This window comes from Pteropus vampyrus, unplaced genomic scaffold (genome assembly GCF_000151845.1).
Source record: "Pteropus vampyrus isolate Shadow unplaced genomic scaffold, Pvam_2.0 Scaffold226, whole genome shotgun sequence".
Lineage (NCBI taxonomy): Eukaryota > Metazoa > Chordata > Mammalia > Chiroptera > Pteropodidae > Pteropus > Pteropus vampyrus.
In genome coordinates, this window is record NW_011889007.1 from 1,036,946 (window position 1) to 1,051,769 (window position 14,824).

The 14,824-nt window shown below is 54.4% G+C and overlaps 1 protein-coding gene across 3 annotated transcripts; it reads right to left on the reverse strand.

Annotated features, from left to right (window-relative positions):
* Positions 1-265: 265 nt before the first annotated feature.
* Positions 266-14,373, reverse strand: LOC105301073. Of its 3 annotated transcripts, XM_023538587.1 has the most exons (4): positions 13,860-14,373; positions 9,429-9,577; positions 8,176-8,239; positions 266-7,338 (listed from the first exon to the last, which is right to left on the reverse strand). In XM_023538587.1, exon 4 carries the CDS (start codon positions 7,181-7,183, stop codon positions 6,137-6,139), a length of 1,047 nt encoding a protein of 348 aa, XP_023394355.1. In that variant the 5' UTR covers positions 7,184-7,338; positions 8,176-8,239; positions 9,429-9,577; positions 13,860-14,373; the 3' UTR covers positions 266-6,136. The 3 variants fall into 3 exon arrangements, with proteins under 3 accessions (XP_023394355.1, XP_023394357.1, XP_023394356.1); XM_023538589.1 differs by lacking the exon at positions 9,429-9,577; XM_023538588.1 differs by lacking the exon at positions 13,860-14,373 and having other exon boundaries at positions 9,429-12,014.
* Between the last annotated feature and the right edge of the window lie 451 nt (positions 14,374-14,824).

Sequence of the window (14,824 nt, forward strand, 5' to 3'; positions counted from 1 at the left end):
GCACCACTAAGGGCTTGTCAAGAGTCATAAAACTGTACACCTAAAAAGGTGACCTTGACTGCATGTAAACAACTCCTCAACAGACCCAGACGTGTGCTCCCCTGGTGGGAACGAGGTGATGCATCCCCACAGAAAACGGCACAGAGGCGCCTCAACGCTTAAACACAGAATCACCGCACGGTGCAGCCATCCCGCGCTGGGTGCAGGCCCCAGGGAACGGTAGCAGGGTCTCCAAGACACGTGCTCACTCACGTTCACAGCCGTATTCACAGTAGACAGAGGCGGAAACAACCCAAGTGGCCATCGACGGATGATGATGAGTGCAATGTGGTCCATCCACACGATGGAATATTATTCAACCGTGAAAAGGAGAGACGTTCTGACACACGCTACGATGTGTGCAAGCCTCAAAAACATGCTACTGAGCGAAAAGACCAGACACAAAAGGCCATATTTCCTGTGATTCCAATTATGTGAAGCATCCAGAACGGGCAAGTCCAAAGAGACACAAAGCAGATTAGCAGTTGCCAGGGGCCAGGGATGGAGTAAAGGGTGCGGTGGGAGCGGGTGGGGTGGGGGGCGTGGCTGCTCATGGAGATGGGGCTCCTTTTGAGGTGATGGAATGTTCTAGAATTAGAAGTAAAGGTTGCGCAACATGATGCATGTACAAAATGCCACAGCGCTGTCCACTTTAAAATGTTTTAAATGGTACGTTCATGTATATTTTGCCACAATACAAGGAAAGCTGGGGTTTCATTCGCCCTCGCCACCTCCGAGGGAAGTGCTCAGTAAACAGGGAGGGGCTCCGGCCTGCTGCTGCCGCTTTGTGCGCCCGCCCGCCCGCTGAGCGCCTGGTGTCTGGCAGATCCAGGGCTGCTTGAAGCACCTCAAGGCCATGGTCCAGTACAAGGAGAAGATCCAGACCCAGTTGCAGAACCTGTATTCCGTAGGTCCTTGCCGGAGGACAGGGTGGGGTGGGGAGCCTCGCCCTGCCCCTGGGGTTGAAGTCTCCGCTGGAGGGCCCCGGGCCCCGCCCACCCCCGCCAGCCCAGCCCCTGCTCCGGCTCCCCCTCCCGCAGTGGAGAGCGTTCCTGGAGCTGGCGGACAGCATCTCCGACGACGCGCTGAACCGGGTCATCGATTCCCAAAAGCCCAACCAGTGCTGTGCCTTGATCTACAGGCCGGTGGCCACAGGGCCCCCCAAAGCCATCATGCTCAGCCATGACAATGTGAGTGGCCCACCCGGAGAGGCTGGGCGGGCCACGGGAAGGTGCTCTGGGTGTCATCTGGACCACGGTGAGCTCCTGGGGGCTGAGAACCAAACGGCCTGCAGGTGACAGCTGAGGTGCCTTTCAGATTACCTGGACCACGTGGGCCACAGCCCAGAGCCTGTCTTACAAGCACCCCCCTGAGGAGCAGGAGGTCCTGGTGAGCTATCTCCCTCTCAGCTACATGGGGGCCCAGATCTTCGACATGTGGGTCACCATCTCGGTGGCCGGAGCACTCTACTTTGCTCAGCCAGGCGCTCTGAGGGTGAGTGGGGCTCCTCGGCTGCCTGGGTGGGCTGCGGGAGAGCTTGGAGGGTAGCTGATGGGTGGTCGCCCTGAGGGGCTTGGCCCATAACCGGAATCTTTGCCTCGCTCTCCCCAACTAGCTTTATGACCTGGGTCTTCTCCTCTCTGGGCCTTGGTTTCCCCATCTGTGAGGCAAAAGGGGTGAGCTAGTGTCATGGGGAATGGGAGGCATACGCCCACCCCTACTTGGGGACAGAAACTGACAGCGCAAGAAGTTTAATTTAGCATCAAAAGCACGCGAGTGGAAACAAGCCAGGTGTCCAACGACCGATGAATGGACAAATATAACGTGATCCATCCGTACGATGGAATATTATTCAGCCATAAAGTGGAGATTCTGACACCTGCCACAACATAGATGAGCCCCGAGGACACGATGCTCAGTGAAATCTGCCAGAAACAAAAGGACAGATACTGTGTGATTCCACCCACAGGAGGTCCCCAGAGGAGTCAGATCCATAGAGACAGGAAGTCGATGGTGGGGCCAGGGGCTGGGGGAGGGGAGGGGAGTGAGTGTTTCATGGGGACAGAGTTCTAGTTAGGGAAGAGGAGAAAGTTCTGGAGACGGATGGTGGGGGCGGTGGCACAGCACTGTGCGTGTGCTCAATGTCGCTGAGCCACGCCCTTAAAAGTGGTTAAGGTGGCAAGTGTTATGTGGATTTTACCACGATTTAAAAAAATAGGACCCAAGGTCACTGACACACATCATGGAGCATCCATCGTGGTTATGTTCACCGTCTGAATGCAAGAAAATCACACATTTCCCATCAAGTCAGGAAATAGGGAAAAGCGATGAACGCTGACATCGTAGCCCAGACCATGACGCCCCCCAGCTCTGGGGCTGAAAGCATCTCCTGTGAGGGACCAGGCAGAGATTCAGGCTTCCTTAGCCAAGAGGCGAAACCGGAGCCAACTTGTAGGTACTCACTTAGGGAGAGAACAAATTTCTGCAGATTTCTTGTTGAAAAAAACAAAACAAAACTTAATGGACACGAAAATTTGAATTTCGTATCATTTTCATGTATCATGAGATAGATACTCTTCTTCTTGGAGTTCTTTAAAGCCATTTAAAAATGCAAAAGCCACCTCGGCCCTCGGGCTGCAGTGGGTTGGCCTTGTCGCAGCCCAACAGCAGGCCGGGGCGCCGCGGGGGTTTGCTTTGCCTGCCACAGAATGTTTTGGTAACTGAGAAGACTTGGTAGTGTGACAAAACCAGCGTTTGTCCCTGTCACCCCCACTTTCTCCTATTCTCTCTCCTCCTCACCTTTCTCTCTCCCTCTCCCTCTCTCTCCATCTCTGCATCTGTCCCTGCGTCTTCCGTTGCCCGTCCACCCCCGACTCAGAGAGTCCCCAGAGCAGGTGGCCACAGCCACCGGTGGGGACCGGCCGTGGGCAGCTCTGCTCAGTTGGGGGCTGAGAGGCCGGGCAGGCGCGGAGGGGCTGGTGAAACCCCCACCGTGCCGTGTGGCGCAGGGGTCCCTGGTGGACACGCTGCGGGAGGTGAAACCCACCACGTTCTATGGCGTCCCCTGGATCTGGGAGAGACTGTTGGACAACCTGAAGACCAGCCAGCTGGCCTGCACCCCGTTCCGGAGGACGGTCAACAAGTGGGCCATGGGGCTGGGGCTCGAGACCAACAGGAGGCGGATGCTTGGGTGAGGCGGGCGCGCGGCTGCCTGGGGGGTCCCTGTGGGGCCGAGGCGGGGCGTCCCGAGGCCCCGCTCTGCTGCTGTGTCTGCCCCTCAAGGCAGATCTACCAGCCGCTGTGCTTCAGGCTGGCCAGGAAGCTGGCCTTCAACCACGCCCGGAGGTTCCTGGGCCTGCACCGCTGCCTGCAGCTCTTCAACATGGGGCTGGGGCTCCCGCAGGCCACCCGGGATTACTTCCTCAGCCTCGACATGCCCGTCTTCGAGCTGTACGGCCTGTCCGAGAGCTCGGGCATCCACACGCTCTCCCGCCAGCAGGACTTCAGGCTGCTCAGGTGGGTCCCGGTGGAGGGACGGACAGCAAGGGCCAGCCAGGGCCGGCCTCGAGCCCCACACCCCTCAGGCGTGCAGCGTGCATGTGGTCACGGTCCCCACGTCGGGGTGTCCACCAAAGGCAAAGGCGGGCAGCAGGCGAACCCGCCTGTGGGGGGACCTGAGGCCCTCCGGTTTGTTTAGTTTGCCAGCCATTCTGTTCACTTATTGTCGATTATTTTTGATGTCCTGGCATCTCAGGAGAGAGCCCTTCCATTGCTGTATAAAAATCACCCCCCAAATTGAGCGGCTTAGGACAACACACGTCACCTCGCCTCAGGACCTAGGCGGGCTGGGAATTTCGGGGCGTTTGGGGCTGGGCGGCCCGTCTCTCGGGAGGCTGGAGGGAAGCTGTTGCCGGGCCTGGCTGCAGCCGAGGGGCCTCCGGGGTGACCGCTGGCGGAGTTCCTCGCTGCTGTCAGCAGGAAGCTTTCGTCCCTAGCCATGGGCCCGTCCAGCATGGCAGCTGGCTTCTCTCAAATGAGAGCACCAAGAGAAAGAAGGCAGAAGCCACACTCTCCTCTGGGCCTAGGGGTGCCGGATTTAGCAAATAAAAACATGAGACTCCCGGTGAAGTTTGGACTTCAGATAAACGACAGTTTTTTCTTAGTATAAATATATCCTTTGTAGTACTTGGGACATACTTATACTAAAAAAAAAAAAAAATTTGTAATTCAGATTTACCCAGGAGTCTTGTCCTGGACCTGACACCCCCATCATGCTCTGTCCACCACACCTGACAGGCGTGTGGGTTGGCCTAGCTCAGGGCAGGAGAGGTGCTGGGCCAGCAAGGCCTCCCCGGGGCATCCTGGGGGCTACTACATGGCCACTGGTTGGGTTCAGGGCCCCAAGCGGCTTCCCGGAGGATTTGGCCTGTGTTGGGGGAACAGCACGGGACAGGAGACCCGGAGCAAGTCACAGCCCTTTGATGTGCTTTCTCCCCCGGCCTCGTAGAGTGACGGGGACAGATCTTATCCATAAGGCGACTGCGTCGGGGAGAGGGGTCCAGCACGAGCTGAACTTGGCTTCCATCCGGCAGAGGAGACCCGGGCGGGCGAGGGCATGGGAGGAGTGGGGGCTCCAGCAGTCCACGGGGTGGGGACGCGCAGAATCCGGGACGGGTTCCTTCAGGTAACTCGGCCGTGCGGGTTTGCAGGCGGGCGCTGCACCTGCGACGAGGGGCTGCCACAGGTCGGGGTGAGGCCCGCTGCTGTGGGCCCCTCCTCCCACAGCGACCAAGGAGGGGCCGGCGACCTTCACGGACCTCGGCATTTCAGAGTGACAGCTCCCAGGCCCCCAAGGAGACAGTTCTGGGTGGTAGCTTTGCATCTCAGAGAGCAGGGAAAGGTTTATCATTGTACACTTTCTTAGATAACTGCCCTTGGGGCCTCGGGGTGTCTGCGCACCCCAGGTTCGGGCTGGAACACAGAGCAAGTCCTCCCGGCAGTACTGCGCTCTCTGGGGGGCGGCGGGTGGCAGGGAGGTGGTGGCAGTGGCTAGGGACGAGAGCATTTGCACTGACAGTCTGCGGTCCTAGCCCAAGGCCGAGGCCTCACTGAGAAGACGGCTCGGAGGAGCCCGAGCGGAGTTTGGCCAAGGAGAGTCTGGGTGGCCGTCCCAAGTGACTCAGCTTCGGGGAGGTGGAAGCACCTTTCAGCAGGACAGGATGAGGAGCCAACGACAAAGCACTTTCTCACTCACGGGGTCTCCTTGATCCCCAAATGTGGACAGGTGGGGCGGAAAAGGGGCAGGCAAGGGGGCTGAAGGAAGGAGAGGTGACCTGGCCACAGTTACAGCCACACTGGGCCCTGGCATCCAGTTTCCACTCCGCAGACCAACAATGCCTGCTGGGGAGCCTGTTCTCGTTTTGGTCGGTGTTGAGTGATTGCTGTCTGGGGTCACGGCAGGGAGCCAAGGTCAAAACTCCCTGCTGTGTGATCGGTGCTCCTGGAACAGACCGATCGAGGGTACGTGGGGTTAGCCGAAGGGAACTCAGCCGGCAGAACAGGAGCATAAGGAAGCCTCTCGAACAGTTCTCCATCCATTTGTTGGGCTGTTCACTCATTCGTTCAGGGAGCATCTGAGTTTGAACGTGGAGTTTGTGCTGTGCTGGAGGGTGCGCTTCTAGGCAGGCCTGGTCCCTGCCCTCCGAGGGCGGTGCTCAGCTCAGGCTGCCGTCACAGAACGGGCCTGAACCACGGAAATTCACCTCCCAGTCCCAGGGGCTGGAGGTCCAAGACCCAGGCGCCGTCGCTCGGTTCTGGGTGAAGGCCTCCTTCCCGGCTCGGAGGTGGCCGGCTCCCCCCTGTGCCCTCACATGGCAACGAAATAGAGCGAGCTCTCTGGTGTCTCTTCAAGGGCACCAACACCATCCTGAGGAACTTCATCGGAACCTACCCACTTCCAAACACCATCCCATTAAGGGTTAGGACTTCAACCTGGAAATTTGGGGTGACTCAATCCAGCCCATGTGGGGTGTGTCCTGGGTGATGGCGGGACCAGCTCCGAAGTCCCGCCCTGAGTCTCCAGACTTGGGGAGCCCTTCTAGGAACCCGAAGCTCCGAAGGCCGAGGCCCGGCCCCCTGTTTCCAGGCGAGAAGCAGGGCCCCCGCTCTTGCCTGAGGCATGTTCATTCTCTCTTTCTTGTCCAGATGCCTTCGGCAGCAATGGGTTCTGCCCAAAAAGTGTCTTGAGTTTATCTGTGGCTCGCCTTGTCCCTGTGCTTGTCTGTGGCCTCCTGGTGGCCAGGGGGGCTGAGTGTGCTGCGTCCATGTGCCCGAGCCTGGCTCTGAGTTGAGGTTGCCAGGCTCCCTCTCCCAGGGGATCCGCACCCTGCTTCCTTCTCCATCTGCCCCCTACTTTGGGTGCAGGGGATCCTAGGAGCTGAAAGGGAAGACACAGATCTGAACGCTTGTGTGGTGGGGACAGAGAGGTGGTGAGCGGGGTGTCCCCCCCCGCAGTGGGGCTGTCGTCCAGCCGAGTGGCCAGTGCCCCTCCCTGTCCACTGTCCCCAGCTGTGGGAAGCCTCTCCCTGGCACCTACACCAGGGTGCAGAAACAGGACAGTGGGGACATCCACATCTGGGGCCGGAACATCTTCATGGGGTACCTCAACGACGAGACCACCACCCGGGAGAAGATGGACTACCACGGCTGGATGCACACGGGGGACCTGGGCTTCCTGGACACTGAGGAGTTCCTCTACGTCGTGGGCAGCGTCAGGGGTGAGCGGGGCTGGGCCTCGAGCTGCTCTCTGCCTCGGGCCCCCACGGCTGCCGCGGGCATCGTGCAGCTTGGGCACCGCGCGGGGACGGAGGGCTGAGGTCCAGCTCAGAGGAAGGGGTGCCCTTTGCCTGGGCTGCATCGGGTGTCTCCGGGCAGCGAGGGGCAGCTGAGGGCTCCAGGCGCCCCCTCGTTCTGCCTTGGGACGGTATCCGAGGGCCCGCCCGAGGCTGCCACGAGAGCCGATGGGACAGCTTTTCGGAGATGCGACACAGCTCCCTGTTCCACATGCAGATGTCATCACCCTCAGTTCAGGCGAGAAGATCAACCCGAACCCCATCGAGGAGCGGGTGAAGAAGTATGTCCCCATCGTCCACTACGCCGTGCTGGTGGGCCAGGACGCCCCGTATCTGTGTGCCCTGCTCACGCTGAAGGTACCGTGGGGCTATCCTTGAGCCACGTGGCAATCTGGGATGCCGGCTGGATGGGGGCTGCCATCCTTGTTTCAAGATGGGGAAACTGAGTCTGGGAGAGGAGCAATAGTCACTCAGTGCCAGCTCCCAGGGCACCAAGCCCAGGATTCTAGTCATTCCCTATTGTGGGGGGCTCCTGGTGACCCCAGAGAGACAGCAGATGGCCCCGAGTCTGGCCCTTCTGACCCCTAGGAGGCCAGGCAGCACTGAGCAAGTCCTTCCTAGCCGAGCCCTTGTTTTTTCCTCTGGACAGTGGGGATGGGGACCCTAACCTCCCAGGGTCGAGGTGACAGTGACGTGTGAGCCTCAAGGACAAATCCCCAGTATGGGGAGCTGGGCTTGGGGGCCACTAGCGGGTGTGGCGGCAGTTCAAGGGCTGCCTGACCCCTCATCCCTAAATGACAGTGTCAGGTCAACACGGACACAGGACAGCCTCGGGACATGCTGACCAGCGAGGCCATCGCCTTCTGCCGGCAGCTCAGAAGCCCGTCCACCAGGCTGTCAGACATCATTGACGATGGAGACCCAGTGGTCATGGAGTTCATCGGGCAGGGGATCGTCGCTGCCAACGCAGAGGCCGCCTCGGACAGTGCCAGGATCGCGAAGTGGGCCATCCTGGAGACGGACTTCTCCGTGGCTGGCGGGGAGCTGGGTGAGCGCGCGCGGCTGGGGAAGCGGTCCTGGCCCCAGAGACCGGGTCGGGCTCCCACGGGGGGCTGGGCTCCCTGGCGTCCGCGTCTGTAACCAGCCCCTCCTCTGACGAGCCTCCCGCGCGGGCGCGGCCGCGGTCCGTGTGTGGCACGGACGTTCACAGGGCACTTGGGGACGGGCCCACTGCACCCCTTTTCCGGGCTCCTGAGTCAGGGCCTCCTGCGCCGGCACCACTTACCCCTCTGCGTCTCTGAACAAACCCGGCCACCGACGCCGCGTCCGGTCAGCGCTGCTGGGGACTCCTGGCAGGGGAGAGAGAAGGCCCTAGCTTGTCGACTCTGTCGCAGGGGCGACCACGAAGCTGAAGAGGGCCATAGTGGCCAAGATATACCAGGCCGAAATTGAGAGTTTTTACAAGGACGACAACTACTAGCAGCTGGGAAGAGCCCGTGGGCTCCCTCCTCGGGGCGCGCCGCAGCCCCCTGTCCTCGCCTGTCCTCTTTGACACCTACCCAGGAGCTGCTTTCTAGAGGAGGGAAATGGCTCCCAGTGAGAGGCCTAGGAAGCATTTTAAATTTAAATGTGAAAGATCAATAAAATGGTTTCACTAAAGCAGTGGTTCTTATCTGGGGTAACTGCCCCCCACGGGACACTGGCGATGTCTGGAGACATCTGGGGCTGTCACGACTGGGTGGTGGGTGCTACCCAATACCCCACAGTGCCCAGGAGGGGCCCCATGGTGTCAACAGTGCGGGTGGGTGCCGAGCTCCACGCTGAGGGCTCTGGGAGAGACGCCAAGTGACGGGTGAAATTCGTGAGCTGCTTTTCCTCCGAGAAATATGCACATTCTTTAAGTGAGAGGCTGTGGGTGCACAGGCTTGGAATCCTCTCGAGAGACGGCTGTCCACAGTCACCCTGAGGTGCACCCAGGCAGCGGTCCCCAACCTTTGTGGCACCAGGGACCGGTGCTTCTATGAGAATCTAATGCCTGACGATCTGAGGCGGGGCTGAGGCGGTGATGTTGGCGCTGGGGAGCGGCTGCGAATGCAGATAGAGCTTCGCTCGCTGGCCTGCCACTCACCACCTGCTGTATGGCCCGGTTCCCAACAGGCCACAGACCAGAACCAGTCTGCAACTTGAGGGTTGAGGACCCAACCCCGCGCCCGAGGAAGGGAAGGGCTGAGACCTGCTCTTGTTTGTATATTGAGGGACCTGGGTTCAGCGAGTCACACATGAGCTGGACAGAACCACCTGGGAGACCTAAACCACACGCTGCACGCAATCCAGAGAGGAGGTGAGAACAGCCCCCAAGGCCGTGGTGGACAGTGGGCCCCTTGGCTCAGGCAGGGGGCATGGCTGTAAGCAAGGCTCAGATGGGGCCTGAAGAGCCTAGGACATCCTCAAGGAGACTCTCCCTCAAGGGTCAGGCACACAAACAAGAACCGTGAAGCATCGGGACGGCTGGCGGCAGGAGGGAGGCTGTATACGGACCTCACTCCCAAGGACACAGAGCTTGTTTCCTTGGAGAAACACCAGGAAGGCACATCTGAGAAACCAACGCGGAGAGCTGGCCGGATGGTTTGCAGCCTGAGTGGAAAAGAGCTTGGAAGCTGTCATTTCCGTCCTCATGACCTGAAAAACTGCGAATCGATGACTCTTTTTAGACCTATCAGTAAATCGAGGTCACAGAGGCAGCAGGCGAGGCAGATGTGGAGAACCAAAGCTTCTGTGGAGCAGGGTCGCCCGCTGGAGCCAGCATCTGATGGTAGGTAAGGGCCTTTGCCTAACTAACAGCAGGAGACCAAGCGTGGATGAGATGGGGAGATAAAACTAAAGACCCAACCTTGGTGTGGGGTGGGAGGGGGCGGGGCCGGCCGAGCTCTGCCTCCGGGAGCCCCGCCAGGAGGCGGAGCCACCGCTGTGAAATGTCTCTGCATTCTGCTCCCCTTGACAAAGGCCTGCCCTCCAGGGCAGTTTCACCCTACCTGAGCTGGGGGAAGGGAAATACCTAACCCCAGCCCTGTCTATCCTTCCTCTCAGCTAAGATGGGGGGGAAAAAAAAAAAAAAGAAAGCTGAAAGCACCTGTGAAGGTCACGATCCAAGGGCACAAGCTTAACAGGCCACAAGCATAGAACGCTTCCCTCCATCTGCATGTCACCATCACGTCAGTGGGGCTCCCGTGTAACAACAGGATTTCAGATGGAAAGAACTATGAGGCTCAGACCTGATTCTAAAAGGAGTCTCTGGGGACACCTGTGAGGGCAGGGGAGGCGAAAACAAGGACACCCGAAGAAATTTTAGCCTATGACTCCCCCAGCTACAACATGCAGTGAAACCCCTAACTCCTAGCCAGAGGAACGCAAGCCCGAAGGCCTATTTACCTCCGTTCCTTGTACCCAGCGCGCCGCTCCAGCTTCCAACAACTTACGACACATGCCAAAAGGCAGAAATTTTGTAATGATCAGGTCATGCACTTGAAACAACCATAATTAATATGCTACGAGCTCTACTGGACAAGGTGCAAGCACAGATGAGTATGCAGGGAGATGGAAGCTCAAGGAATCAAAAGGAGACGCTAGAAATCAAGAGCACTGGAACATAAGAAACTGATGGTCTCATCAGCAAACTGGACACAGCTGGAAATAATCAGGACACTTCGAGGCATGTCAGTAGAAACTTCTCAAACTGGAAAGCAGAGAAAAAAGAGAGAGAGACAGAAAGAAAGAGACAGACAGAGAGAGAGAGAGAGAGAGAGAGAGAGAGAGAGAATGAATGGAATGAATGAATGAATGAATGAATGAATGAATGAATGAATAGAATCAGAATATCCAAGAACTGCGGTACAATTACAAAAGGTATAACATATGCATAATGGGAGCTGGTTAGAGACCTGACAGGTGAATCCTGGAGGGTCTGGCCAACATCATAGGACGTCCAGGAGGAGGAGAGAAGAGGAAAGGGAGCATCTGGAGAGAGAATGGCTGGGAAGTCTCCAGGAGCCCAGCAAATGCCAGCGAGGATCTTTTCAAAAATTAGAATTAAAAATAGAATGTAAACATGAACTTCAGAACAGTAAGATAAAAATATCTTAAATTATGCTGATTAGGTTATATGGAAAAATAGACATGCAAGAATATCTGGGAAAATTCTAAAAAGAAAAAGAAAAAAAGAAAAAGAAGGAAGGAGGACTCGCACTACCAGATAGCAAATAAATTATAGAGCAGCAGTAATGAATAGCTCAGTGATGGGGCATCATTAAACACGCAGAGAGACACCAGGAAAAAATGCAAATATATGCAGAAACTGAATGATGCAATAAGGATGGTGTTTCAAATACGTAGAGGAAAGAGATTATTCAATAAATGGGGACGGATCGCCTGTGTTGCTATTGGGGAAATAGGGTTGTGGCCCTCACTCAAAGCAAGATAAGCCCCACATGGAACAAAGTGAAAGCTGAGAAAGAAAGAAGGGATGGAGGGAGGGAGGGAGAAAAAGGGGAGAAATGATTAAATTCCGGGGAGAAACCATGAGGACTGCTTTTTCTTTTTTTTTAAATCATTCTAAACAAGGACTAAAACCCCAAAAACCATTTAAAGAAAAGCTTAACATAGATGTCTCCTAGAGCAAGGAAAACAAAAGAAAAAAATAAATGGGACTACATCCGACGAAGCAAGGAAACCATCGACAAAACAAAAAGACAACTGACTGAACGGGGTAAGACGTTCACCAGTGACACATTTGATAAGGGGTTAGTATCCAAAACATAGAAAGAAATACAACGTAATACCAAAAAGACGATCTGACTTAAAAATGGGCAGATGACCTGAACAGGCATTTCTCCAAAGAAGACATACAGATGACCAGAATGAAAAGGGGCTCGATCGATGATCATCGGAGAAATGCAAATTAAAACCACAATGAGATATCACCTCCCACCTGTCTGAATAACCAGCATCAATAAATCAAGGAATAACAAGTGCTGACAAGGATGTGGAGAAAGGGAACCCTCGTGCACTGTTGGTGGGATTGCAAATTGGTGCAGCCACTATGGAAAAGTTTGGAGGTTCCTCAAAAAATTAAGATGATGTGGTACTGACATCCAATGGAATATTACTCGGCCATAAAAAAGAATGGAATCTTACCATTCGTGACAACATGGATGGACCTAGAGGGTCTTATGCAAAGTGAAATAAGTCAGAGAGAGAAAGACCATATGGCTCACCTATATGTAGAATCTAAAAAACAAACAAACGAATGAACAAACACAACAGAAACAAACTCATAGATACAAACTGATTGTTGCCAGATGGGAGGGAATTGGAAGGATGGGTAAAAAAAGGTGAAGGGATTAAGAAGTACAAATTGGCAGTTGCAAAATAGTCACAGGATATAAAGTACAGCACAGGGAATATAGTCAATAATATTGTAATAACTACATATAGTGTCAGGTGGGTACTAGACTTTTCAGGGGGATCACTTCATAAGTTACATAAATGTCTAATCGCTATGCTGTGCACCTAAAATTCATATATAATATTGAATATCAACTACAATTGAAAATTTTTGATTGAAAAAATTTTTAATTAAAAATTTTTCATTAAAAAAAGAGTCAATAAAAATCTAAGACCTCAGCATGGGAGAAATGCCATAAACAAAAATTAAAGGCAAACTGGGGGAATATAATCCATTGCAAAGAGCTACATAGTCTATAAGGAGCTCATAGAAATACAGACACACAAGCATACAAACACAAACACACGAACACCAAGAAACCCAGCAGAAAAAACAGGCAACTCCATTGCCGGAGCCACTGCTTATAGACCCATCCAGTTGCACACGTTCACATGTGTAGTTACGGGCAGTCACAGAAGTGAACGAGGGAAAATGGTCTAAATGTCATCCAGCAGGACTAGTTATGTAAGTTATGGTGCAGTTACTCAATACACTAATTCAGAATGAACTCTAAGACGTATTAAGAAAAAAAGTGTTACCGTTTGTGAAAAGAGCTATGTCTTGCTTGTGCACACAGGGCTCTCAGAGGACATGTAATAATAAGCTAGAGAAGAGAAAGAAGCAGGATGAGGGCCGCTGCTCGCAGCATGCATGCCCTGGGGACCTTCACACTTCCGCCTGCATCAGCAAAATAGAAATCTAAAATTTAAGATTTGAAAAAAAATTCTAGGCGAAAACATTTAAAAGGGACAGAGGTGCCATATTGATAAAAGAAAGAAGTCACCAAAACATATGAATCTGTTTCTAACCAAAAGACAAAAAGAAAATCTCTTAAAAGTACCAGGAGGAAGTAAATCTCTTAAAAGTACCAGGAGGAAGTAAAAACAGGAGCAGAGGTCATAGAGATCTGAAGTTGGAAGGGGCCACAAGCCAAGGATTGCAGCAGCCTTTGGAAGCTCCGAAAGGCAAGGAAATTGGAAAGAAAATCTCCCTTTCAGCCTCCAGAAAAAACGCAGGCATCACAACACCTTGATTTTAACTCCATGAAACTGATTTTTCAGGCCTCTGAGCCCCGGACTCTATGAAAACAAATTTGTGTTGTAAACAAACAAAAAGCACCGGAGACAAAAGACACATTATCCTCAAAGAGGCAACAATGAGACTTAACAGCTGACTTCTCAACAGGAACAATGGAAGCCAAAAGACAATGAAGTTTGGAAAGTAAATACCTGCCAGCCTAGAATGCTCTACCTAACAAAAATATCCTTACAAAGATGAAGTTTTTCTGCAAGAGTAGCAGCTGAGAGAATTCATTACTGTAGCAAATGAAATGCTAATGAGAATTCTTCGGGCTCAAGGGAAATGATGACACAGGGAACCATGGAGCGAGAGATGGCAGTGATACGAGGGGCGATTATGTGGGTAAATACAAACAAATATGAACCGTCGAAAGCAACACCATCACATACCTGGGCTGGAGTCTCAGAAATGCACCTACCAGCTGTATCATCATAGGCAGGTCAACTCTTAAGATGCGGTTTCTCCATGTCGATGGGGATTCTGACGGCAGTACCAACTTCAAGTGCTTGTGAAGCGTCGATAATTCTTAGCACCTGCAGCAAGCCCCGCTGTATTTTTCACACTCAAGTGATCCTTCCAGTGCATCGTGGGAGTCTGGGAACCACGAGGTCCATTCTAGACCCTCTTTCGCTCTGTTCCTACTTCAGGAGGTCAGATCAGAAACTGTCCCAAAAGGCCTGTAGAATCTCTCTCCAATAGGAAAGATACAGGTAGGAGAGGCCACAGCCTTGATGTTGGAAATGGAACTTCTGGCCACCAACTAGAAGGGAGGGACCGCTGAGTGTCCTGGCGTGGCCAGCGGTCCCCCGAGGTACTGGCCTCCATGTTGATCACAGAATTTCTGGCTCCTCTGGATGAGCTAGAGCCCACAGAGTAGAAAGGGCTGCTTCGATGGGGCCTGAGGGAGCTTTGTCCCCTTGGGGCTCACTCAGCTCTACCACACTCAAGTCCAAAGCAAAACACACCTGAACTGGCAGATGGGCACCCCAGCTTCCAGCAGAGGATGTCTTTGCCCACATTTTTCTATGTCACTTTCTATCATCCAGCCACCCACCCAACCCTCCCATCCTCCCATCGACCGACCCATCCATTCCTCCACCCACCAACCCGCCCGTCTTCTGAAGCCAGGCCTTTCAACCCAAACCTTGCTGTCAGCTTCCGAGGAAAGAACATCCCATCAAAAGCAAGACCTGAGACAGTCCTCCGTCGTATCGGTCCTCTGGGATTTCTGGTGGCATCATCTCTATTCTCGCAGGACACCAACCTTGCTCACACTCCGTCCCGAGTCCTGCTGCCCTGCCCCGCTCCACCCCCCAAGCCTGGTCCTGACCCGGAAGCAATGAAACAGGGAGCA